Source organism: Macrotis lagotis, chromosome X (assembly GCF_037893015.1).
Source record: "Macrotis lagotis isolate mMagLag1 chromosome X, bilby.v1.9.chrom.fasta, whole genome shotgun sequence".
NCBI classification, from domain to species: Eukaryota; Metazoa; Chordata; class Mammalia; order Peramelemorphia; family Peramelidae; genus Macrotis; species Macrotis lagotis.
In genome coordinates, this window is record NC_133666.1 from 327,759,056 (window position 1) to 327,784,600 (window position 25,545).

The 25,545-nt window shown below is 34.7% G+C and overlaps 1 protein-coding gene across 1 annotated transcript in view; it reads right to left on the reverse strand.

Moving 5' to 3' along the window:
• Positions 1 to 329: 329 nt before the first annotated feature.
• GALNT1 (polypeptide N-acetylgalactosaminyltransferase 1) overlaps positions 330 to 25,545 on the reverse strand; it is a 159,274-nt gene continuing 134,058 nt past the window's right edge. The window contains exons 9-12 of the mRNA XM_074199497.1: positions 20,226 to 20,365; positions 17,606 to 17,704; positions 14,897 to 15,031; positions 330 to 7,294 (exon numbers count right to left, since the gene is read on the reverse strand). Of these exons, the coding sequence (XP_074055598.1) occupies positions 7,148 to 7,294; positions 14,897 to 15,031; positions 17,606 to 17,704; positions 20,226 to 20,365 (521 nt within the window). The 3' untranslated portion in view covers positions 330 to 7,147. The remainder of the gene's footprint in view (positions 7,295 to 14,896; positions 15,032 to 17,605; positions 17,705 to 20,225; positions 20,366 to 25,545) is intronic.

Genomic DNA, 25,545 nt, shown 5'->3' on the forward strand with positions numbered 1-25,545 from the left:
GTTTCACAAATCAGAGAATTCCTATGATCATATTAATGCTATTCCATTAGAAATGTCCCTAGAGGAAATACAAAAGGGATGCCAAGAAGAAAACAAATAGCTTGATGTTGGCCAGTAGGAAAATGTAGTACTGAAGGAATGAGAGTTGGAAGAAACTGCTTGTCATTGGAGTTATACCTTAAGAATGAGCCTTTCTCCCTAAGATTTGGTGAATTTAGACATCTTGAAGCATTAGAAAAAGAACACTTTAAAAAACTGTACATAGAAGGAATCCCATTTTCTATATTCAGGAGAAAAAGTAGAGTCTCTACTGAAGGCAGCATGTATAGACCTGACATGATCAACTGGGAGATATGTTGTCTTCTTAGAATATGCATCTCAAGTAACTGTCAAATGTCATATTTGATGATCCACAAGGGAAAGAATGAACCTGGTCAATTGAATTGTGATTAAAGGATTTAGTGCTCAAGAGTTGGTCTCATCTCTTCCAATCAAAAGTTGTGCCTTTAGAATAGGTTATATGAACAGCTGACTCTGATAATGGTATTAATTTCTAAGATAAAGGTTTACAATTTTTGTTTGGACTATGGTTTATGAGATCCTAGAAAGGTACAAGTTGTATCCTATGGAGACTAGGAAGAACATGCTTGGTCTTAGACTTGTGGATCTGATCAAATGGACTTTACTCTGATACTTGAAAGAAAATGCCCCAATAAAATATTAAAACCAAAGATGAGAGTGGAGGAATGGGGGAGATGAGAAAGAAGCAGCATAAAAGAGTGGATGATCAGTAATTCAAGAAGAAAATAAGGTCAGGAAAGTACTCATTTCATTTGTCATTTAAGTGCACAAAATATCTGATAAGCAAAATGAATTTGAAATGTTAATACAAGGAGGTAAACTGATGGTAATAGAAAATTAATGAGAATAGCTATATGGCAATAGGTTTTAAGTACAGTTCAAATGAAAAATAAAGTAACAGGGGTAGCACAATATGCTAAGAAGGCAGATTTTGTTTTGGAAAACATACTGTTGAAAGACTCAGTGCTAGCATATATAAGCAACTGATACATATTTATAAGGTTAAAAGCTATTCCTCCAATAGACAAATGGCCAACGGACATGAAATAATAGTTTTCAAGGAAAGAAGACCAAATTATCAATAATGACATGAAAAAGCTGCTCTAAATCACCAAAAATTAGAAAAATGCAAATCAGAGCCACTTTAAGATTCCAGCTTACCCCATCAGATTGACAAAGATGACACAAGTAAGAAAAGACAAATATTTGGAGTGCTGTGGGAAAGCAGGTTCACTAGTGCATTGCTGGTAAAATTGTAAATGATGTAAACATCATTCTGGAAAGCAATTTGGAACTATGTCCTGGAAATTATCATATTATGCATGCTATACCTAACCACACCATTTTTAGACTCATAATCCTAAGAAAGTAGAGGGGAAAAGATCTATATGTATAAAACTCTTTTCATATTAGTTTAAAACATGGAAACTTAGGAGATGTTTTCTTGTTGGGGAAAGGATAAACAAAATGGCATATGAATTTTATTGTGCTGTGAGAAATGATGAAATGGACAATTAGAGAGGAAGCTGGGAAAACCTTTATGGAATGATGTGAACCAGTGAGTAAAAGCAGGAGAAAAATTTAAAGAAGGATAATTTATAATACTGATCAATGCAATGAAAATCAAAAGTCCAAAAGGATGAAAATGAAACAGGATACGTCCTGATAGAGAAGTGAGAGACATATTGATCATGGCTAATATGGAAATTTGTTTTGCTGAACTATGCAGATATGTACTGAAGAGGAAATATGAATGATGGAGTAATAAAAAATACTTGTTAATTGAAATATAAAAGCAATAAACTAAAAAAAAGAAACATACTTTTTATTGCTTAATCAGATGGAAGACCTGGATGATTTTTAACACAAATAACTAAACATACAGAAGCAAGCAATAGATGTAGTTATTTAGAATTAAAATATCCAGATATAATGTGAAATTTCAATTTCACTGTATATTTGACAAGTTCTTGATTTTTCTGACAATTTTCTTTAAAAGATTAGATGAAAAAATGAGGGAAACTATAACTTACAATTGAGTCCAACAAATGTAACTGTTTGGTGACTGAAAGAACAAAGAAATCTTTGAGATAAAATCACTGTAATCTCAGAATTTTTAAATAGTCCAGGCAAGGAAGGCTGGACACAATCGAACATATGCTCTAGGCTTTAGGATAGTCAACTACAGAAGGGTCTGACTGTAACCTGTTCCAGATTAGTATGGGACTCTCTCCTTATAAAGACCTTGAACTGTGTGAGGGATGGGACAGAGTTGGTGAGGCAAAAGGCTTCAAAGTTTTGTCAGTCTCCTTTGAGGCCCCCTATGGAGACTCATCAAACTTTTGGGTTTTTTTTCTTGTCTCTTCAAGTGTTGAGTTACTTTGGACACTCCTGCCATCCAACTTCAAGAGAGAAGATGGAAGAGGCCAACAATCCCATTTCAGGTTGAAGGAAAAAAATTTGGGGAAAGGTTTTAGCGAATTTTTCCTTGGGTGAAATCCAGGACCCTCTTCTTTGGTTGAGTTAGTCTGCTCCCAAAGGGAAAGTTCCTTCCTTCTGTATTGTCTGGTATACATTCTATGTATATCTCTCTCTGGTTTTGGATATGAATTTCTTTACTATTCTCTATATACTAAGTTCTGTCCATTTCACCTTTCCAACATCATTAGAGCATCACCCCTTTCATTCCTTTGACTCTGCAACTGTTCTGGTACAGGCTCTCGTCACCTAACATCTAGATTATCAGTGAGCTGCTGCTTGGTTTACCTGTCTCAATTGTCTGCCTGCTCTAATTCATCTTCTATTCAGCCACTAAAATGATCTGACTATAGCACAGATCAGACCACATCACCCTCCTACTTATTAAACTTCAATGACTTCCTATTATTGCTTTCAGATCCAACTACAAAATTCTATTTGGCCCTTCAAAATCTAGTCCCCTCCTACCTTTCCAGCTTTCTTATCTTTCGTCCTACCAAGACATACTCTTCAGTCCAATGACACAGACTGCTGGCTGTTTCATGAACAAGACATATCATTTTCCAATTCCAGGACTTCTGGTTCTGCTTCAACTCCTTTCCTCTCTGGTTTCAAATTCCATTTAAAACTCCACCTTCTACAGGAAGTTTTTCCTATCTCCTCTTAATTCTTTTTTAATTATTTTCTATTCATCCTGCACATTGTTTGCTTTGTATATGTCTGTCTGCATGTTGTCTCTCCCTTTTAAGCTACTTGAAGGCAGAGACTTTTGCCTCTTTTTGAATCCCCAGTGCCTAGTCCATAAATAAGTGCTTGATTTTTATGAACTTGAAAAATGTTATTTGGTTGGAAAGGGGTCAAAGGGGTGAAATTCTCAAGGCTCTCCCTGGCATGACAAAGTGAACCTGAACCCAATCCCATTCCCCAGACTAACAATGTTGAAGAAGCAGAGTGGTGGTCTAGCTCCTCTCCAGCTTTCCCTCCTGGCAGGAATCAAAGTCTTCCTTGGAGAAGAGCCCCCCCGCTTCAAGCCAAGCCCTTGTCTGAAGTGGAAGCTTCTTTATACATCTAGGGTTCTCTGTTGATATTGTGATATCTAGAAAGCCAGAGGGCTTAGAGTTAAAAATAATGGTACAGATCACCTAATAGCCCTACTCCATTTTACAGATGAGGGAATGAAAGCTATAATCTTTCAACAAGATGATGATCTAAATTTTTTTTTAAAGCAAAGACAGTGCTAAAAGGGATAGGAGACCTGCAAAATGACATTTAAAGAAATCAATGTGAAAATACATGGAATTCTCTAAATATAAGTTTGAAAGGTTATGTACAAAAGAAAGAACAGCAAAGAACTGTAATAACAGTATCAAAAAAGCCAAATCTGAGAATTAACTTTTGATTAACCAGAAGTCAACATAAATGGCCTTTGTTTAAAACTGTTTTGAGGAAATGAAAAATAAGGAAGGAATAAGTACACTGCTTTAGGGCAGGATTAAGAAGATAATAGGAAAAAAAATAATTTCTCAGCAATTAGTTTCTATTCCTTGCATCCAGAAGGATGATCTTCAAACTCAAAAGAGTTCTGGAGGAACTGAAAATCAAAATATTTAAAGAGATAATAAGGAAACATTTGACCTAAATGCTTTAAAATTAATTCAAATGATCTAGATCAAATGAATTACATTCCATTACACTTGTAGATGATAAAGATTTGTAAATGTTGATGATTATTACTCATAGAAATCTCTGAGCACAAGAGAAATGGCAACAGATTGGCAAAAGGGGCAAAAGGCAAAAACTCCTCCCAACAATACTTATCATAAAACAACTAAACTTTTTCCTTCCTTCTTTCCTTTTGTTGTGGTTTAGTATGGTTCTTCTTGGGGCAGCAAGGTGGTGCAGTGGATAGACCACTGACCCTGGGGTCAGGAGGACCTGAGTTCAAATCCAACTGACACACCTAGCTGTGTGACCTCAGGCAAGATACTTAACCCCATTGCCTTGCTAAAAAAAAACAATTAGAAATTAGCATGACCCATTTGGGGTTTTCTTGGCAGAGATACTGGAGTGGCTTGCCATTTCCTCCTCATTTTACAAATGAAGAAACTGAGTCAAAAAGGGGTAGCCAGAGTCACATACTTTTTCTTGGGTAACTACTTGGAATCTTACCTTTAACATACTTTGAATTCTAAAACAATTCAAATAAAACTTTAATTTCTTTTTAGCTGAAAATGACCAGTGAGGTAAATGTGGTTCCCAAAATTTACAGAGAATTACACAGTGCTATGTATGTAAAACTGCTACTAAGGACAAAACAAAAATATCAGATTCTGGAGTGGGTTGGGGAGAATGTTGCTTAAGTAAAAATGGCAATAAACTAAAGAACTATTTTAATTGTCTTCCTTGTCTTCATTATTTTACCCTCTTTTTCCAATTTTTTTCTTCCAACTGTTTATGTATGGAATGATGTGCAATCATGAAAGTACCTGCTGAAGAGCTGTAACTGAGGGAACCCATTAAATACCACTAATGAAACCAATCTGAGGCACAACTAGTAGTTAATCTTAAAATGTCAAGACATTATTCAGGATTTTATTTTTTAATTAAAAAAAAAAAGAAAAAAAGGAAAAAAAAGAGAAAGCAATGGGGTTATCTATCACACTCTAAACAATAATGACCCAGAAGTTAAATCTCATTGCTCCATGGCTCTCTTATAGTAGGGTATTTCTAGGCTATAGCACACTACTAAAGCATAAATTTTTGGTCACGTAATTTACTTGTAAATAATAGGCCTAGATTATTAAAGCATAAGTTTCACAGAAATATGGAATTGACAAAGCCAGTTGGACAGGAAAAAATCAATTTATGATATGTTTCATATTCTAGAGTAGGCTGAAAGCTCCATGGGGGCCTGATCTGCATACTCTGATTTGTAGTGCACCCAAGAGCACCTAGTATAGGGGATCTAATGGATGCGCAATACATATTAGTTAACTTAAATAGATTATTGGACAATATATATACAATCAACATGGCAGGTACCCTTGATGATGAAGTTATTTTCAGTAACAACTGTTAAGTACAGGAAATAACACTGCCAGCAGTGAGTCTTAGAATATCATCAACAAAAGAAATAATGGTTAAATATGAATCTTGCAAATAGGATGAAAAAATTGTACATATCAAAGGCTGGGTATTGTTTTTTTAAAAGGTTTCTGCCAACTTGTAAACTCAGATAATCTTGTGGTTCAAAAATTAGAAAAATCCAAATGGATTTAACTAAAAGGGAATTTAGGTAAGAAATGCAGGACTGGTATATGAAGCACTTCTTTGGCTATCATTAAAAAAATGCCAATTAAACATTTTCTGTCAGATTTTATTTAAAAAAAAAAGCAGCAGATCAACATTACAATTCGAGAATCTAATCTAAGTATGCACTTGACAATGAAGCACATCTGAGTATGGAGCAGGAAAAAAAAGGTTTTCCAGAAAACCTTCAACTATTTTATCTCCAGTTACCCAAATAATAAATCACTTTTGCAGGCCTTTTGTTGACTGGAATCATAAACAAATAACCAAAGATTTATTGCTATGAAAACAAATCTGTAGTACAGTAGTATGAGTCTTGGGTATTAAGCATAATCAGTCAAGTTAAGTTAAGAAATTGAAAATGCACTAAGAAATTTTTTGTTTGTGAAAAGTCCACAAGCCAGGTGACCCAAGAGCAACTGAGATGCCTGGTTTAAACCGAACACGTTAGACATTATGCTAAACCTTCATTTCCTAGAAGGCAATAAAAAAGTTACAATTCCAACAGCCCACAAACCAAATACAAATAAAAAAGTGTGGAAAAATGAACTGATGTTCAAAGAGCCAAATTTTTTTTAGCTCAATTAATTTCAGCACCCCAGGAAAAAAAAAGCATCCATGACTATCACACAGATGAAAACAAAAGAATGTCATTGGAATCAGTTATTTTTCCCCACTGAGGTATAAAATCTACATATAAATTTGATACTATACTATAACAAATTGTACTTCTCATAGTTTTGATTTAATCTCCTTTAAACCCTGTTTAATATAGTTTTTGCTGTAAAAATGTTACTTCATGATACTGAATCTGGTTCCAGCTGTTTCATTTTTCTTATCAATATTTCATATGCTGGTTACCAGTTCTAATCAGGAAAAAAAATCTTGGAAATCTCTTCATTATGATAGCACTTTCAGCAGAAATTACTGATGTGCAAAAGCAAACTATAACAGTATGTGCAGCTCTCCAGAGAGCATATTTCGTTGGTTACGTTTTCATTGTCTAAATATTTTCTACAATGATTCTTTGATGAAAGACTCTTTCAATCTTGTAAACATCAGTGTGCACAATTTCACTAGTATGCAGTTTCACGTCCTTAGAAAGGAAGGCTGGTTCACAGCTAGTGAAAAGCGAGAGTCATAGTTTTAATGGCTGATAAACCTGGCATCCTGCAGAGCAGGCAAGCACTTTTCCTTTTTTTGCTACTTAAGAATGTGGCAGAAATGTGTGCTGAGGTAGCCCAGTCAATCCTTAATTTTTTTTTTTTTAATAAATGTCTCAGAATATTTCTGGAAGGGTGACATTTCGAAGGAGCCATTGTTGAGAGCGGCTCCCACTGCAGTCTCTAATGCTGGGCACCTGGCTGTCATCCTCTGTGGCTTTGTCCAGGCACTGATTACTGTTCACATGCTGCAGGGTTAACTTCTGGAAGAGAAAGAAGAAGTTGACCATTATAAAGGGGGGAAAAAAGAGTAAGATTTTTATGTACTTTTAGTGCTCATGAGATCTCTCTCAACTTAAAAAGACAGTGACTGCTAGGAAATACTTATATTCCATACTTAATATTTTCCCAATACCCATTATTTTAAAAATACTGAGTTAAATGGTATATTATTAAGAAAGGCATTAAAATGACAAACATTTCTAATAAGTCCATACTTGTAGGCTAAAAGAAGTACCTTCCAACTTTGTGATTCTAAATTAACTTTGGTGGTAAATATATTTGGAGGTACTCTTACTGTTCAAGTATCATCGCATTTTAAGGTGGTAGGTATGCTATATTTGATGCTACTCGCATGCTTATTCTTAGATAAATGTTTATCAATGGTAATTATCCTTTGTAGGGACAAGATAAATAAGGAAGAGAATAAATAAAATAGATCACTTAGAGGTCAGCAATGTCTTATTAACATGAGGGATTTTTCTTCCAAAGCAGCAGCTAGGAAGACCACATAGTGAATAATTCCCAATGTTTAGTCAAAGAACAGAAAAATTGGAAATTTTTTACCATTACACTTTTATTTAATTTTTTCATTTGTAATTCTTTGTCTTTAAATTATTATTTCCTTTTGTGGGGGGGGGGGAATCTAATATAAACAAGCTTTTTAACCTTCAAATCATGCCTTTCTTAAATGTCTTCAAAAATCTGTCTTTTAATAATAGCAAAAATAACTAGCATTTATATAGTTCTAATTAGGTTTGCAAAGGGCTTACAAGTCTTTTTATATTTGATCTGCACAATAACCCTATTATTATCCCTCAGGTAACTTGAGTCACTCTTTTCAGCTACTAAGTATCTGAGGTCACACTTGAACTTCCATCTTCCTGACTACATGGCCCTGTCTTTTTCTGCTGGGCCAGTGAGCTGCTGTTTCAAAAAAGGTTTCTTTCAAGTGAATGGGTTTTAATTGTTCTCTTGAAATTTATGGGAGGAGCCAAGATGGCAGCATGAGGGCAGAATTTCCCAGAAGCGCTCTTTCAAAATATTCCCAAAACCTTAAAATTAGAACCCACAGAAAGACTCAGTGAAATAATTATCCAGTCCAAGGTAATTTGGAATATCCTATGGGAAGGCTCTGCTCCATCTGGGTCAGAAGGGGCAGCAGCATAGCCAGGATTATGCTGTATTACACCAAGCTGGAGCAAATGAGCTCCAGCGTTCCAGGAACACCCCACAAGGCTCCTGAGTCCATGGGGGCACCAGCTCATGGCAACAGAAGCAGTTTCCAGACTTCCCAACCCAGGGAACACCAAGCACAACCTGGAAGATCATCAGGGAAACCTCTGTCAGAGTGCGGAGTCTAGGACAGCTTGACCCTCAGTGCAGCCCTGCCCCCAGGAAACAGTAGCAGGCCCACAGAGCCACCTAGCAGGGAGCCGCCTGGCAGCTGCTCCCAGAGCACTCAACCAATGGAAAGTAAGGGTGGGGAGACCATCAAGGTCTCCCCTATATCCCTGGGATAGGACTCTGGTGTTCTATCCACATTTCAGGCCCTGGTCGCAGTCTGGGGCCCCCCTCTTGCCACAAGGGAGCAGGGACCCTCCTCACAGCTCCCGGACAGAGGGGTGTGCTTGTGGTCATCCACATACCATAGTACAGACCAGAAGAAATGTTAGAACCTCTCATAAGACTTGAAAGAACTGAGGTCCCTGCAGGAGTATCCCAATAACACTCAAAAGGTGAGAAGCACCCTGGAACCAGGGCATAGACTGAGAAAATGAGTAAATAGGAAAAAAAAAAGAATCTGACCATAATTACTTTGATCCAATGGAGGATCAAAACATACACTCAGAAGATAACAAAGTTCACACTTCTGCATTCAAAACCTTCAAGAAAAATAGTAATTAGAAAAGCTATGGAAGAGCTCAAAGAAGATTTTGAAAATCAAGGAAGGGAGGTAGATGTAAGGGGATAATAGATAGAGTATGTGGCCATGAGGAGTTCATCCTGAGAGTCATTGAGACCTGGGACAACAGGAAGGTCCATACCAGAGTGCTCTGAACTCAGGAAGGAGCTCTGGCCCTTCTCTCTCTTTGTTCTCCTGCCTTTCATCCTTATCTTGTTGAATATTCTCAGGAAGGACCTTTTATTCTTATCCCTCTGCCTTTCATCCTCATCTTGTTCAAGTGTCCCAGAATGGAGTTCTGCTCCTTATCTCTCTACCTTTCATCTTTATCTTGTTGAAGATTCCACATTTTTCCAGGATACAGACCTTTTGCAGCATACCCGTTATACTTCCACAGGCTTGGAGATGAGGGATGCTGATACAAGGGGACTAGGCTTATATATACCCTTATTTCAACTATGTGAGTCAGAGATGTAGTATATACCTGCAATAAACTCCTTGCTTATCTCTCACTGGCTGACTTTCATTATTGAACATGCGGGACATGTCTGGCGGAGCTCCCCGAAGAAGAGTTGTGTGAATTAAACTGAGACCCGGCTGCCCAGAGTGGACCGCAACAGGTAGAAGAAAAGTTGGGAAGAGAAATGAGAACAATGCAGGAAAATCTTGAAAACCAAGTCAGAAACTTAGTCAAGGAGATAGAAAAAATACTGAAGAAAACATCATGTTAAAAACCAGTTCAGGTCAAATGGAAAAAGCAGTCCAAAAAGTTATAGAGGAGAAGAATACCTTAAAATGCAGAAGTGGCTAGATGAAACAAGGAGATAAGAAAGCTCTGAAGAAAACAACTCCTTCAAATGGAGCCAAGGGAAGATGATGACTGTGAGGAATCAAGAAACAATCAAACAAAACCAAAAAATGAAAACTAGATGAAAATGGAAATATCTCATTGGAAAAATAACTGACCTGGAAAAATAGATCCAAGAGAGGCAATTTAAAAATTATTGGGCCACCTGAAAGTCACTACTTGACTTCAATTTTAAAGAATTTCTACAGGAAAATTGCCCAGATAGCCTAGAAGCAGAGGGTAAAATAGAAATTGAGGGAATTCACCAATGTCTTTCTGAAAGAGATCCAAAAGAAATAACCCCCAGGAATATTATAGCCAAATTTCAGAGCTCCTAAGTCAAAGAGGAAAAATATTACAAGTAACCAGTAAGAAACAATTCAAAACTCATGGAGTTACAGTCAGGATTAGACAGAATTTAGCAGCAACTACATTAAAGGCTTGTAATATGATATTACAGAAGGAAAAAGAGCTTGAATTACAATCAAACTACCCAGCAAAATTGAACATCCTCTTCCAGGGGAAAAGATGGACATTCAATGAAAAAAGGGAATTTCAAATATTCCTATTGAAATGGCCAGAGCTGAACAGAAAGTTTTATCTCGAAGCACAGAGAGAGTGTGGATGGGAAGGGCAAATTATAAGGGATTTAATGATGATGAACTGCTTGTTTTCCTGCATGGGAAGATAACACTGATAACTCCTATGAACCTCCTCAATTAATAGAGCAGTAAGGAGGAGCATATTTAGAGAAGGCACAGGAAGGAACTGAATATGAAGGTATAATATATTATACAGTTGGAGTCAATGATTGAAAAAGGAATGTACTGGGAGTAAGAATTTCACATAAAAGAGTCAAGGAAAAAGCTTTTGCAATAAGTGGGGAAGGCGGGGGAGGGGGTGAGTGAGCCTTCATTCTCATTGGAAATAGCTCAGAGGGAACAACATATACACTCAATAGGGTATAGAAATCTATCTTACCCTAGAGGAAAAAGGAGAGGAAGGGGATGGGAGGAAGGGGGTCAGGGAAATGGGGTGGGGGAGGTGAAGGTGATAGAGAAAAAGGTAGATAGATCATGGTAGTCAAATACAACACACTTTTTGGTTTTGGGTTTTTTTTTTTTGCAAGATGGTAGGAATGGGTGGCCTGCCCAGGACCACACAGTTTGATAGTTATTGGGTGTCAGGGGATTTGGGCTCAGGTCCTCCTGGCCCTGGGGCCTGTGCTCTGTCCACTGTGCCATTTGGCTGGTCCAGAGCACACTTTTGAGGAAGAACAAAATGAAAGGAGAAAGAAAAATATAATAAATGGGAGGAATGAATGGACAGAAATTCAATCAGCAATAGCAATTGTGGGAAAAAATATGGAAGCAACTTCTCTGATGGACTTATAATAAAGAATGCAATCCATTCTAGAGACAGCTGATGGTATCTGAACACAGACTGAAGTGCAATTTTTTTTTCCATTTTATTTTTCTTGAATATTTTTTATTCTTGTGGGGGAAGGAAGAATTATATTTACTCTTACAAGACTATTTTAGTAATGTGTAAATAAATTTAAAAAATTTAAAAAATAAAAATAACAAAAATTTAAGTCTCAGTATCATATATGCATCTACAGTAATATTCAGTTTTCTGATTTTAATCAATTTTTGAAATGCTCTAGCCCAAAGGACAACAATAACATGCAGCTCAAGTTGGCAAGTAGACCTTTATGACCCTTTCCTCTGCAACAGGTTAATTTCAGAGTACTTCAATATTTACACAGTATTTAGCAGCGTCTACATTGAGGGCTTGTAATATGATATTACAGAAGGAAAAAGAGCTTGAATTATAACCAAGAATCAACTACCCAGCCAAAAAAGCACTATTTCTATAAGTGATGATTAAATATATATGTATAGAGTTGAGAACTGACATATATCTTCCTTGGAAAAGATTTAGAATTTCATATCACAGCATTACTGTTTAATCATCATACAATCAATCAGCTATGGCTAGGTAAAACCAATAAAGTTAAAGTCAGTAATTAAAACTAATTTATATATTTAATGTTATATCTATCAAACCAATGGATTACCTCATAGAATTGAATAAATTAAAATTTATAGGGAAGAATATAAAGTGAACTTAAGGACAATTATGGGGGAAAAACAACAAAAAGCAAAGTTGTTAAACTGCATAATAATAATAATAATAATTATTATTATAATTAGCACTTATGTAGTACTTTAAGGCTTGCAAAGAGCTTTATGTATATTATCTAATTTTGTACTTACAACATCTATGGGAGGTAGATGCTATTATTATTATTATTCTTATTTTGCAGATGAAGAAACTGAGGGTGAGGGAAATGAAGTGACTAGCCCAATGTAAAACAGAAAGTAATTGCCTAGAGTTTGATTTGAACTAAAGTCTACATATCCAGAAGTCTATTCACTTTGCCACCTAACTGCTTCCTAATTATGTTATCAAATTATAATAATTTAATTCAAATTTATAACTAAAGGCACATATTAACTTATTTCTGATAAGTTCAAAAACTATAGGAAAGGAAATATAAAAAAACTATTTGAGAAAGTGAAGTCAAAAAGCATATGAATTACTTCATAATTGTTAGGCACTGGTGCCAAGCACTGGGGAAACAACAAAACCCTCCAGGAGCTCAAGGACTAATGGGAGAGACAACATGTCAACAACCAAGAACACGAAAGCTCTAGGCAGGGTAAACTGGAGATAAGCTCAGAAAAGAACCTGCACTGATCAGGAGGAGTGTCCTGTTTATGGAACACCAAGGAGGGTGGTGCCGAAGGACTGGAGAGGATCAGGGAAAGGAAAGAAAACTAGACTTGCTAGAAATGTATAAGGGTAACAGAATGTATGAAGCCTTAAAAGCTAAACATGTGATCCTAGAAGTAGAGGCAGCCACTAGAGTTTACTGAGTAGATGATCAACACATAGTCCGACTTGTTTTAAGGAAGATCACTTTGGCCTGGGGTCAAGAACACAAGGACTCTACTTCCTTAGTAGAGATGTGAGGTGGTAAGGGCCTGGACCAAAGGAGTGGCTGCAAGAAGAAATGACAGAATTTGACAAGAGACTGGATAAGAGTGTGACTAAAAATGAGATTAGACTAATTCAGAGCATATACTAGAAGAAGGGATAAAATATCAAAGAATGTTAAAAATTTAAGTCCCAAACTGACCTCATGATTTCCTCCCTTATACTCTTCTTAACTTAGGTATTGTTGAAGACATCCCCCTCATACAACATTCACAACCTCCCTTTCTTCCTCCACTTCTCATTCTTGCTTATCCCACATATACAAGCTGTTGCCAAGACCTGTCTGTTTTACCTTCACAACATCTCTTGCACAGGACTCTTTCTATCCTCGGAGGCATATTTTTATCATAAATATTTTAAGCCCTAAATCTAAATGTATAAGGAACTATTTTAAATATTAAAATAAAACAAGCATACATATATTTCATTGTCTATGAAATTATAGCTTCTTAAACTTCTAATCAACTATTGTTTTTGGAACATTTGCCATTTCTAATAAAACCCTGCAGGCTAAGAAGAAATTTTATTTTTTTCTTTTTTAGCTTTATTCTCCTTAATTAAAGTTAGACAACTTTGTTTAGTTTTATGAAATCTTTTTTTTAAAGGCTTACTGAAATGGTAATATTAATTGCCTGAATAAAAATATATGCTTGCAAAAGTTTTTTTTCCAAAAATAAAATATCAGAGTTAATCAGTATACTATACACACAGTAAAGTGAATTAATATGATAAAACACATTAATTGGCATATCAATTAAAAAAACTATTTGAGGTGGTAGCACATAGGTCCTTTAATCCAAATGTGGAGCTGCATTCCTCCATAACATTAGGGAAAGTCTCATGGATAAAGTGAATGAGGAGATAGAGGTGGCCCCTCAAAGACAGCAGAAAACAAATGAGAACCAGGATAGCATGGTATCCCATTAACCAGAGAAATGAGTTTTAGGAAAGGAATAGTCAAGTGTCAAATGATGGAAAGTTATCAGAGGAAGATGGTGATTAAGTGATCATCAGTGAATTCTGAGAGAACTGAGAAGCCAGATTTCAGAAGACAGACAGGGTAAGTGGTGATGCATTTAGTGGCAACAGAACAAGTTTGACTCTGAGGAGAATAGAAAAAATATGGCAGTGTAAGCATAAATGGAGATCATTTCAATATGTAGGAGACTGGATCAATTTTAGTGGAACAAAAAATAACAGAAAAGGAGTCAGATGGATCTGGGTTTGAGTATCAACTCTTGGGTAAATTAAGTAATTTTTCTGAGTCTGTTTTTTGTCTGTAAAATAAGGATAATTATACCTTTCCTACCTGAGCTTTTCCAGGGAACAAAATACTATATATCAATAAAAGTCTTTATTATCTATACATGTATATGAGGAGAAGAAAGGCAGAAAGAATGGTATGAAAAAATTCTTTTTGAAAAAAGAATACTTAGTATTAGTTAATAAGACTTAAAAGTAATGATATAGTTTAAGTAAAACCTAAATACCAATGGGGAAAATACCCACTCTTACACAGGCTTTTAAGCATGTAAATACCTGCTCTGTTTTAATGATGATTTAATTATAAGGAAAAGTTAGGTGTTAGTAATTATTTTATTACTTGTCACATAAGAGTAAAGGAAGTTCATATTCCAACTCAATAAGAAGAATTTACTTTGTCAGTAATAAATTATAAAATACTAATACTAAAATGAATAATCATTTATATTCTTAACAACAATTTGGGTTTTGTTCAATTCAATAAACTAAAATAATTACAGGACTCACCACTGGGTCATATTCCCAAAGCTGGTTGCCTTTAAGATGATGGCATTTGAGCATTGTGACTGGGCCATTAAGTTTGGAGACATCCAAACATAAGTCATCTGTGCGGATTTCTTTGTTGGCAGTATAGGAGAAAACCTTAAAAAAAACCAAAACAATTTAGAAACAGAATTTAAGAGTTGGAAGGATTCTCAAAAAAAAAAAATCTAGTTCAACTTATTCAACAAATAGTCATTTAGTCTTTCCCTAAAGATTTTCAATGAAAGAAAACCTACTCAATATCTCCTGAATAAATGATTGAAAAAAGCATTTATTAAGTACTTACTATGAGCAAAGCACTGAGCTCACCCATTCCACATATGAAGTTTGTTGACAGTTGTTATAATTTTGCTTTTTTTGCAATTTCCACTCATTGTTTCTAGTTCTACTATCTGGGCCCCAGTAGAACCAATCTAATTCCCTCTTCCACATGTCAATCCCTCAATTACTTGAAGATAGCTGCCATATCTTATCTTCTCCAGTTTCTAAAATTAACTGTAGAACTGAGATCTCTCAATATGACAAGCCCTTCTTCAAACGTTGTTCCCAGAACTGAACACAATATTTTAGATATGATGGAATCTGACCAAGGTAGAATATAGTAGAACAATTATTTCTCCTAGTCCTGGATATCATGCTGCTTTAATGTTACCTAAGATGACATTTGTTTTCCTGGATGGCAGTTGCATATTAAATCTTTTTTTCAGATAAATTAACTCTTCCCTTGCCTTTACTTTTTTTCAATCCTTTACTTTTGAAGCTAATTTTTGAACCTAATGTGCTCATTCATTTGTATTTCACTCTATTTACCTTCAGCTTAAATATCTGAATTGATTTGCTAAGCTCTTTTTAATACCTAAGTCTATTATCCAAGTTATAACCTCAAATGACCTTGGATTTAGCCAAATAAACCCAGTTGCCTGGATTTCAACCCCCTCATTTTTAGAGAGAAATAAACTGAGGTACAGACAAATTAATCACAATCTAGTAAGGAGCTGAGGTGGGATTTACAACTCATGATTAAAGATATAGAGCTGGAAGAGACCCTTAGGGGCCTTCTAGTGAGTCTTTAAAACTTATAAATGAGAAAACTGAAGCCCAGAAAGGTTAACTGATTTGTTCAAGACCATACAGATAAACTTGAATTCAGGTCTTCCAAATAAGTACTGGGTTCTTCCCTTTCCTCTTTTCATGGGATCCTCTGCCTCCTCACTACACTAAGTCTTTTTGACTTGGAACTTCTCCATTCAATCCCTAAAGAATGGGTGTAGGAAGAGTTAGGTAAAGAAAGGGACAGAATGAGAGGAGAATAAGAGAATAAGAGAGACCAGCTGTCCCTTATTTTCATCAACAATATTATTAGTGATTTAGATGAAGATATGTTTACCATATTTGTGAAAGGGAAAGAAAGTCCATATTTACAAAGAAGAATCAACACTTTCAGAACAGGTTATAATATGGGTGGAAATTAACAAAATAATTTTAATTATTTTTGAATTCATAATTGAATTTGAGTATTTGAATTTAAGCAGATGAAATTGAGAAAATAATGACAGCATTAGTACAGGATAGGAAATACTGAGCTTAGCAGTTTCAATGACAACAACATAAGGATTCTGGCTGTGAACTCAATATAATTCAACAATTCAACACGTGATTTTGATCCAGAACATGGGAGGTAACAATTGCACTATATTTTTGCACTGTGTAGTCTCTAAACGAAATACTGTGTTCAATTCTGGTTAACACAGTAAGGACAATGAAAAATTATCATATATTAAGAAGGGAAAAATCCACATGCAAGTTGAAATGATGTATTTTGAGGAAGAACCAAAAGGTAGACTAGAGAAGATTTTAGGAGATACATGATAACAAGTCTTCAAATACTTGGACTACCATGTGGATGAGCAAATAGAATTATCTGGAAGGCAAAATTAACACCAAAGATTGGAAATTATAGAAAAACTCATTTTAACTAAAGAAAAATAACAATTAAATATGGAAAATGGGATCAAAACTGACTTTACTGATATAGAAAAATTGCAACCAGCAAATTGTAGACTGGCAAATTTTCTGTGCCTTAGAAAGTTGCCTAGATTGTTTGGAGATTAATTGATTTCTGTAGGGACACAGCCAATATATGTCAGAACTTGCACTTGATCCCAGGTTTCCTGGCTTTGAGACCAGTTCTCCATTTACTGTTATAATGCCTCAACAAATTGAATTGAGTCATCTGATTGAAGTAATGAGTTCCTTTGTCATTTCAAGAGTTCAAATAATTAAAGTCTGAACAACAACCTTTAAAGATTCTTAGTATCCCTAGGAGTCAGAGCTAGATGACCTTTAATGTCCCTTTCAAGTTTGTCATTCCATAGCTTGAGAAAACAAAGAGTTTTCTTTAATAATAAATACAAAGATCCTATTATGAAGAGTAGACATTAGCTTAACTAAAGCGAAAGTAAATATCAGCAATATAAATTAACATAGTCAGTGTTTTGAAAGACAGCTTCACTTCCATACCTGCAAGATTCACATTCTGTCTACCAACAGGTCTCTATTTATTCCCCTTATAAAAGTTGGGGAAGTATTTTTTGAAAATGATTAGGTAACTAATAAAGGATAGAATTTCTAATGAAATTTAAAAAATTCCTCTCCATGTCTTATCATACTCACCTGATTGCCTCCCATACCATGACAGTTAAAAATTCCTACTTTTTCATTTTCTTTCCTTGCCATGTTATCTAGACACTGATTTGTTTCCACATTTCGAATCTGTAGATGAAATAGATGATCATAGAATGTTACTGAACTTAAAAATAAGACCAACTCCAAGTAACCAGATATCCTTAGCAACTTGCCAAATCACAAGAGTATAGTTTGAGAGAACCATTGCTATTTATTTAAAATGCTTTGGTTTACTTCCTTTCCTCCCACTCTCTTTGTCCCATATATGGTGCAATGTACCACTTGGAGGCAAGGGTTCAGATAAAACATTACTTCAAAAAATACTTTTTGATCCTGAAGTAAAAGCAATCCCCTTAATTAGCATAAAAGGTCAAAGTAGTTAGGAAGTTCTGGGGAAAAGAAGGCTAATCTCTCAAAAACTTTTCCCTTAAATTATAGTGATCCTTATACATATTTGTTGTCTACAATGTCCACAGTTAGATTCCAGGTTTGGGTAAGAGCCAATACTTATGTACCAGGATAGCAGTTAAATCATATGTGAAGAAAAGCCAGTGTTCCTGGAAGAAGGCAGAGTTTAAGAAAAACAAAAAGGTAGGAAAAGATCAGGGAAGTAAAGGTCTTTACATATCTTTGATCCTGGATACAATAGAGAGTCAATGAGCATTTGTGGGGTGATATGATCAGAACTACATTTTTGGTGGTTAGGTGGAGAATTGTTTGGAGTTGGAGATATGAGATAGAGAAGGTCATTACAATAGTTTAAGTGAGAAGTGACAAGGTTCTGATCTATGGTAGTAAACTGTATGAATACAGAGAATGAGAGGAATGTGAGAGATGCAAATGTAGAAATGACAAGATTGGGCAATAGGTTTGGAAGGATGATGTGCCTCCACTGTTATCGTAAGGAGGGGAAGGAGGGAGGATTTTAGGGAAACTATAATAAATTGTTTTAGATATATTACTTGAAATGCCTATATGATATCCAGTGTGAGATATTCAACTGATAGTTCATGATGTGGAACTCTCCTGGACCTTAAGAGAGAGTACAATGGATATACATGGGAGTTAATGAGATCACCAAATGAGACAATAGAAGGAAAGAGGAGTCCCAGTTTATGGATAGGAGTAATTGACCTAGGTGAAAATTCATCAAAAGATTGAGAAAGCAGTCAAACTGATAGGAAAACCAGGAGAGTGGTTTCATGAAAACCTAGAAGGTAATCAACATATTAAATACTTCAGGAAAAATCAAGAAGAATGATTTGCCAATTAAGAGACCACTAGTAACTTTGGAGAAGACAATATCAGGGAAATGAGAAGTGAGAAGTGAATGAAGAGAAGAGTGAGAGAAAAGAAGTTGGAGACATTTAAAATAAACAACTTTCTCAAGAAATGTAGTTAAATAGGGGAGAGATTCAGGAAAATAGTGGAGATAGCTAAATGAGGATTTTTTTCAAGAGAAGCATAGAATTGGACATCTTTATAGTCAGCAAGGAAGAAATCAGTTAATTTAGAAGAGAATGAAGATTAGAGAAAGAGGGATAATGAAAGAGGAGTCACTGTGCTAAAGTAGGGAAGAGATGGGAAGGGATCAAAAGTATGTGTAAAGGGATACCTTTAGGTAGGCTTGTTTTCATGGAGGATGGTGGGAAAGGATGATGAAAAGAGGGAGCCCTCAAGTGAATGACCTCAATTTTCTCAAACTAGTTTAAGGACTATGGGTGACCCAGAGCCAAAAAACAAAAACAAAACTCTACAAAAACAAAAAAACTTCTGGTGGAACTGATTAAGTGGTGAATTTTTCTAACTTTAGAAAAAATTTCCTAACTAAAAGTGAATTAGTTGTATTGGATGATCTCTAAGATCTCATATAGATCTAAAAACCATTTTTTAATCTGTCATACACTTGACCATTTTCTGGGGTGTTTATTTTGTCTTAGTTTTTTTTTTTTAACCAAAAGTAAAAAGATAATGTCCAAATGGAAAATATCAATGCTGAACCTATGTAGTAATTTGAATCATTTTGCAAGCTTTATATTTCTTCAATAATATATTTGTTTGCTTTTTGATGTGAGGCTTTAGGCTGTGATTAAAGATAACCAGAATTATGGACATTTTCACTAATAAATCAGTAAAACTAACCCAGAAACAGAGGAAGAACAAAAGGAAACATAAAGAGCAAATAGTATACATAATTGTATTTTAAAACTACACATACAGAAATTTAACTGCATGATATGGAAAGAATGACTAAATTAATCATTTAATACAAATTTAAGAGAAAGATAAGCTTTCAATTTTTTTTCTGTTAAAAAGTACTGGGGTAAATTTTTTATTGTCTGAACATGTAACTAGGTAAAAAAAATGATTGTAATTTCAGTTCTTGGGCTTGAAATTTATCTATAATACTAAGATATGATAAAGATAACTATCCAGTACACTGACATAATCATTTTTGGCATATTTATAAGAGACAATTTTCTGATGAAATGGATATTTCAGCATATTTCATTCTAATAGAAAGGTATTCCACTAGTGCTGAAGGATTCTATTACTATCATATTAAATAAAGATGAACTAACAAATATATAACATAAGAATTCATTACCTCTCCCAAAGAAAAATAATGGCGTGGAATTTGGGAATCAGGATAAACATTTTCCAGGTACCAAGAAAAAGGTCTGCACTGTAGTTTGTGCCTTAAACCAACTCTTGTTGATATGTCTCCATAATCTACTTTTGTAACTCCTATTGAAAGAAATAAATGAATTTTCAATAAATTACAAAGTAATTTGCTTTAACACATCCAATAATTAGGTGAATAAAGTTAGAGGGGGGGAAGGAGAAGGAAAGAAAAGAGAAGTATCACTACAGAGATGTATCTACTAACTTAAAATGATCCTACTTCTGAAGTTTCAAAGGTACAAAGAAAATCGTTATCCAATTGAGGCAGCTAGGTGGTACAGAGGATAGTGCTTATCTTTCAGTCAGGAAAATCCAAGTTAAAATTCTGTCTCAGACAATTACTAGCTGTGTGACCCTGGGTTTTGCCTCAGTTTTCTCATCAGTAAAATTGGGATAACAATAGTATCCAACTCCCAATACTAAGGAGAGAATAAGATGAGATAATATTTGTAAAGTGCTTTACAAACCTTAAACATAATATAAATCCTGGTTACTATTATTTATTATTATATTAACTTTCCAAACCAAGTTCCTCTAAAACACCCAATGAGTTTTATAAACTATATTTAAACCAGATAATGATCTGATAATACAAAACATAATAAAACATAATAAAGGTAAAAAGTCAAGAGTTCTTAGCATAATCAAATGACAACACAAAATACTAAATAAATATGAAGACTGAATCAATGGTGAAATTTATCAGTGGTTACAAAATCTATTCTCATTTCACTAATTCTTCCCCTAAGCAATCTCATTTACTCCTGTCTTCTAACTTTCTTTCTATATAAATCACTCCTAAAGTACTCATTGTGATTTTTCCCTTTCCTAATCAGATTAGTTGATAAATCCTGTTGAATCTATCTCAGTTACATTTCTTACACCTATCCTATCCTTCCTCTCAAACTGTCAATAAACATGGATCAGGCCCTTTTAACCTAATTAATTTCCTAAATTTTCTCCTTGCTTTAGTCTCTCCTTTTCTTCATTCTTTACATAGCTGTCAGAATATTTCTAATACATCCGTCCCTTTTCAAAACACTCTAATTAATTCCCATAATGTAATATAACATAATATAATATATTTTATATAATAATATAATAAAAGAAAACAAATTCCTTAGCTTTGCAGTTAAGGTCATTTATAATCGGGCTCCAAATGTCCTTTCCAGTTTTAAATGATATTCAATATATTCAGCAAAATTAGATTACTAGCTGTTTCTTGATATAACTCTAAAATATATCACATTGGCATGTTTTATTGATAAAAAAAATTTTCCTTCCTCAATATTTATTGGAGTTTCCAGGGCTCTGTGGCAGACCCCTATTTTTCCCTTCATATTCTCTCTTGGCATAGCCAAGAGTTCACTATCCAGAAAAACTGAGCCTTCTCTTCTAGGGGAAAAGATGCACATTAAACAGACTAGAAGATTCCAGCTTTTTCTGATGAAAAGACCATAATCAAATAGAAAATTTGGACTTCAAACAGGAGACTCAAGAGAAAAGGTAAAAAAAGATAAAAGAAAAAACTGATATCCATATTCTCTCTTGGTGATGTTATCAGCTCCCCTGGTTTAATTATCATCTCTATGTTGATTATTCACAGATCTACATAACTAGTCCCAGTCACTCCCTTGAAATTAAATTATACATCACCAACTGACCATTTTTTTTTTAGGTTTTTGCAAGGCAAATGGGGTTATGTGGCTTGCCAAAGGCCACACAGCTAGGTAATTATCAAGTGTCTGAGACCGGATTTGAACCCAGGTACTCCTGACTTTAGGGCTGGTGCTTTATCCACTACACTACCTAGCCACCCCCACCAACTGACTACTGGACATTACACACTGGATGTCCTGAAGACATCTCAAACTCAACTTGCACAAAACTAAATCTTTCTCCCAAAATTTGTCCCTCTTTTAAACTTCCCTAATTTTATCAGAGGCATCACAATTCTTCCAGTCTTCCAGATTCAGAAGCTCGGCAGCATTCTAACCCCACAGTTTCACTCAAATGTTAAATATTATTGCTTCTATCTCCAGAATATCTTTTTCATATAATTCTTTGCTTTGAACATAGTCACCATTTTCAGAACCTACAAACTCAGAATTCTCTTACTACAAAGGCCTCCTGACTGGCTTCCATGCCTAAAATCTTTTCCCATTTCAGTCCACCCTAAATATTACTGTTTAAGTGATCCTTCTTAAACACAAATCTTACCTCACTCTACTCAGTAAACTTCAGTGATTCCTTAATGCCTCTAAGATAAACTATACCCTGTTTAACTTTTAAAAATTAAATTTAAGAAAGCAAATTCCTATATTGGCCAGGTTAAAAAAATATCTTTTTGCATCTTGAATCCATCATCTTTCTGTTGGAAAATGGGTAGGTAGCATGTTTCAGTACTGGTTGTCTGGAGACAAGGTTGGTTACTTTGTGAATCAAAGTTCCCAAATCCTTTAAAGTTGTTTCTCTTTACAATGTAGTTATTACTGTATAAAATATTCTCTTGGTTCTGTTCACTTCACACTCTATCAGTTTTTACAAGTTCCTATGAAATCATCACTTTAATTTTATCTTACAACATACTATTTCAATAATGTTCATATATCATACTTGATTCAAGGCATTTCCTAAGTGATAGGCACCCTTTAAATTTCCAATTCTTTGCTACCAGCTATGTTGTTCAAGATTTCCTCTGGCAACTTGTTAATTTAGAAAAGACCTTTTCAGTCCTCTCAAGCATTTTGGGCATTGAGAGAGACCATCAACCCAATTTACTGGCTACTGCTGGCCTAACTAATAAGTTGATTGTGCTTAGAACTTTGTCTCAGACTTTAAATCATGAAATAAAAAATGCCCTTTGAAAACTGTGGTGCTCCAAACTGAACATAACACTTGAGATAAGATTCAACCAGAAAAGAATAGTATCACAGTTCTTGAAAGGTATAACTCACAAGGTAGTCTCAGACATTTACAAATGGTGTGATTATGGGCAAGTCTGTTTGTCTCAGTTTTCTCATCAAAAAAATACAGATAATAATAACACCTACCATTCAAGGCTATGGTGAGGATCAAATGAAATAAAAAAAAAAACACTTAGCATAATGCCTGAAACATAGTAAGCACTTAATAAATAGATGCTTGTCTCCTTCCCAAGCCTTTATTTACATTTATGAATTTCATTGAATTATAAATTCAGCCCAACAGTCTTGCCTATCAAAGTCATTTTGGTTCTGTCATACAGTATGTTAGATATCCCTTCCCAAGATCCTGTCATTTTCAAATCTTAAAATGTTGATTAGCAAGGGTCAAGTACAAATATATTGGCATTCCACTGCAGACCTCTTTTAAGTTGACACTAAATCATTAATGACTATTTTCAGTCTAGTCATGATTGATCATCTTAAAATATATGAAGGTCTGTCATGGAAAAGTTGATTTAAATTTTTTTTAAAGTTACATGTTTTTCAATCAACAAAAATATGACTTCTCTTTCTCCTACCCCAATCCTCCCCTGTTCTACCGAATGAGGATGAAAAATAAAACACACAAAAACAAACCAAAAATCCTATTATGAATACATAAAATGCACTGAGTCATTTACTTCTTTATCAGGAGACAGCTATTTTATCATCTGTCATAGATGGTTATGCTCATCAGAGTTCCTAAGTCTTTCAAAATTGTTTATTTTTGCCATGCTGGTGTCATTGTATAAAATGTTCTCCCAGTTATGTTCACTTTACTCTGCATCACATATAAAATCCTCCCAATGAAACTATCCACCACCACCATCATCATTTCTTATAGTATAATAGCATTCTGTTACAGTAATATAGTGTTTTGTTACAGTAATATAATATAACTTGTTCAGTCATTCCCCAAATGATAGACATCCATTAAGATTCCCATTTTCTGCTAACTCAAAAAGAGTTATAACTATTTCTACATACGCAAGTTTCTATGCAGCACTGGTCTTTCACATCAAGAATGCTTGGAAGTCCTCAATTTCACCAAAGGTGCACATTTCCCATTTAAATTCTGCTTAGATGTAAACCTAAATCCTTAGTTTTTTTAAGAATATGATAATTTTAAGTTCTCTTTTCCTTTACTGTAGTGGCTGCTAAATAGTGATCCTGCCTGTGGCTCCTCAGTACTTTAATTCTTTCTTTCTGGCTGTTTGTGGTATTTATCTTTTAACTGAAAGTTCCAGATGTAGGCTACACTATTTTGGGGAGTTTTAATTTGAAGGTTTCTTTCAGGAGGTAACCCATAAAATCTTCTATTTCTACTTTGCCCTCTGATTCTAAGAGATGTGAAGATTTCTTGAAATATAATAACTAGGTTCATTTGGTGAGTTTTGGTCTTGGCTTTCAAGTAGTTGTCAAGATCAGATGTTTTTCTATGAATGCTTGCTCTATCCTTAGTGAAGTATTTTCCAAGTCATCCTATGAATTTGTCATCAATGATGCTGGAAACAGTCACTAAGTTCCTTTTGTATTATGTGGATACCAATAGAATAGACAGACTGTTCATCAGTCTTGCTCTTAGTTATATGTTTAGCCCCTTTCCAGTCATATATTTATCTGATATCTTTTATACCACACATCTGGATAATTTCTTATTTGTAATATGTAACAGACTATTCATGTATACCACATACTTTTCTATTCTTTTGAGTCATCCTTAATTTTATTTTTAGAAGACTATATGTATCTATAAATCTTAGCCACACATTATCATTAGAATTATATGGGTGTATTAGTCTCTTGTGTCATGGTTCTGTGAGAAGCTTGGGATCATGAAATTTTTAAAAAGGCAATATAATCACCTTTTCTCTTTCTGTGTAATTCTGGACACTATCCATGTGCAGCATCTGTCTAAATATCTGAAAAAGCTCACAATAAACAATTTTCAACTACTTAATGATTCATTAGTAATTTATGAGACTAAACTCTCTTATGGATCTCATTTAGGAGAAATTTTCCTGGGCTTGAGGTAATTAGCACTAAGTAATGTGAAAACTGTACCAAGAGGAGGACACTGTGGTTTTTAAGGAATTCCTCTTTGCCTTACACTCTACAATGCACTTCCATGACAAGGATGAACACCTCTGACAAAACTACATCTCTCTGTTTAATGACTCATTGGATGGGGGCCAAAGTTCTCTGTTATTACAATCTTCAAGGAATCTTATATGACTCAAGTATGTTCACTGGAGATATCTTACAGAAAAGAACCTT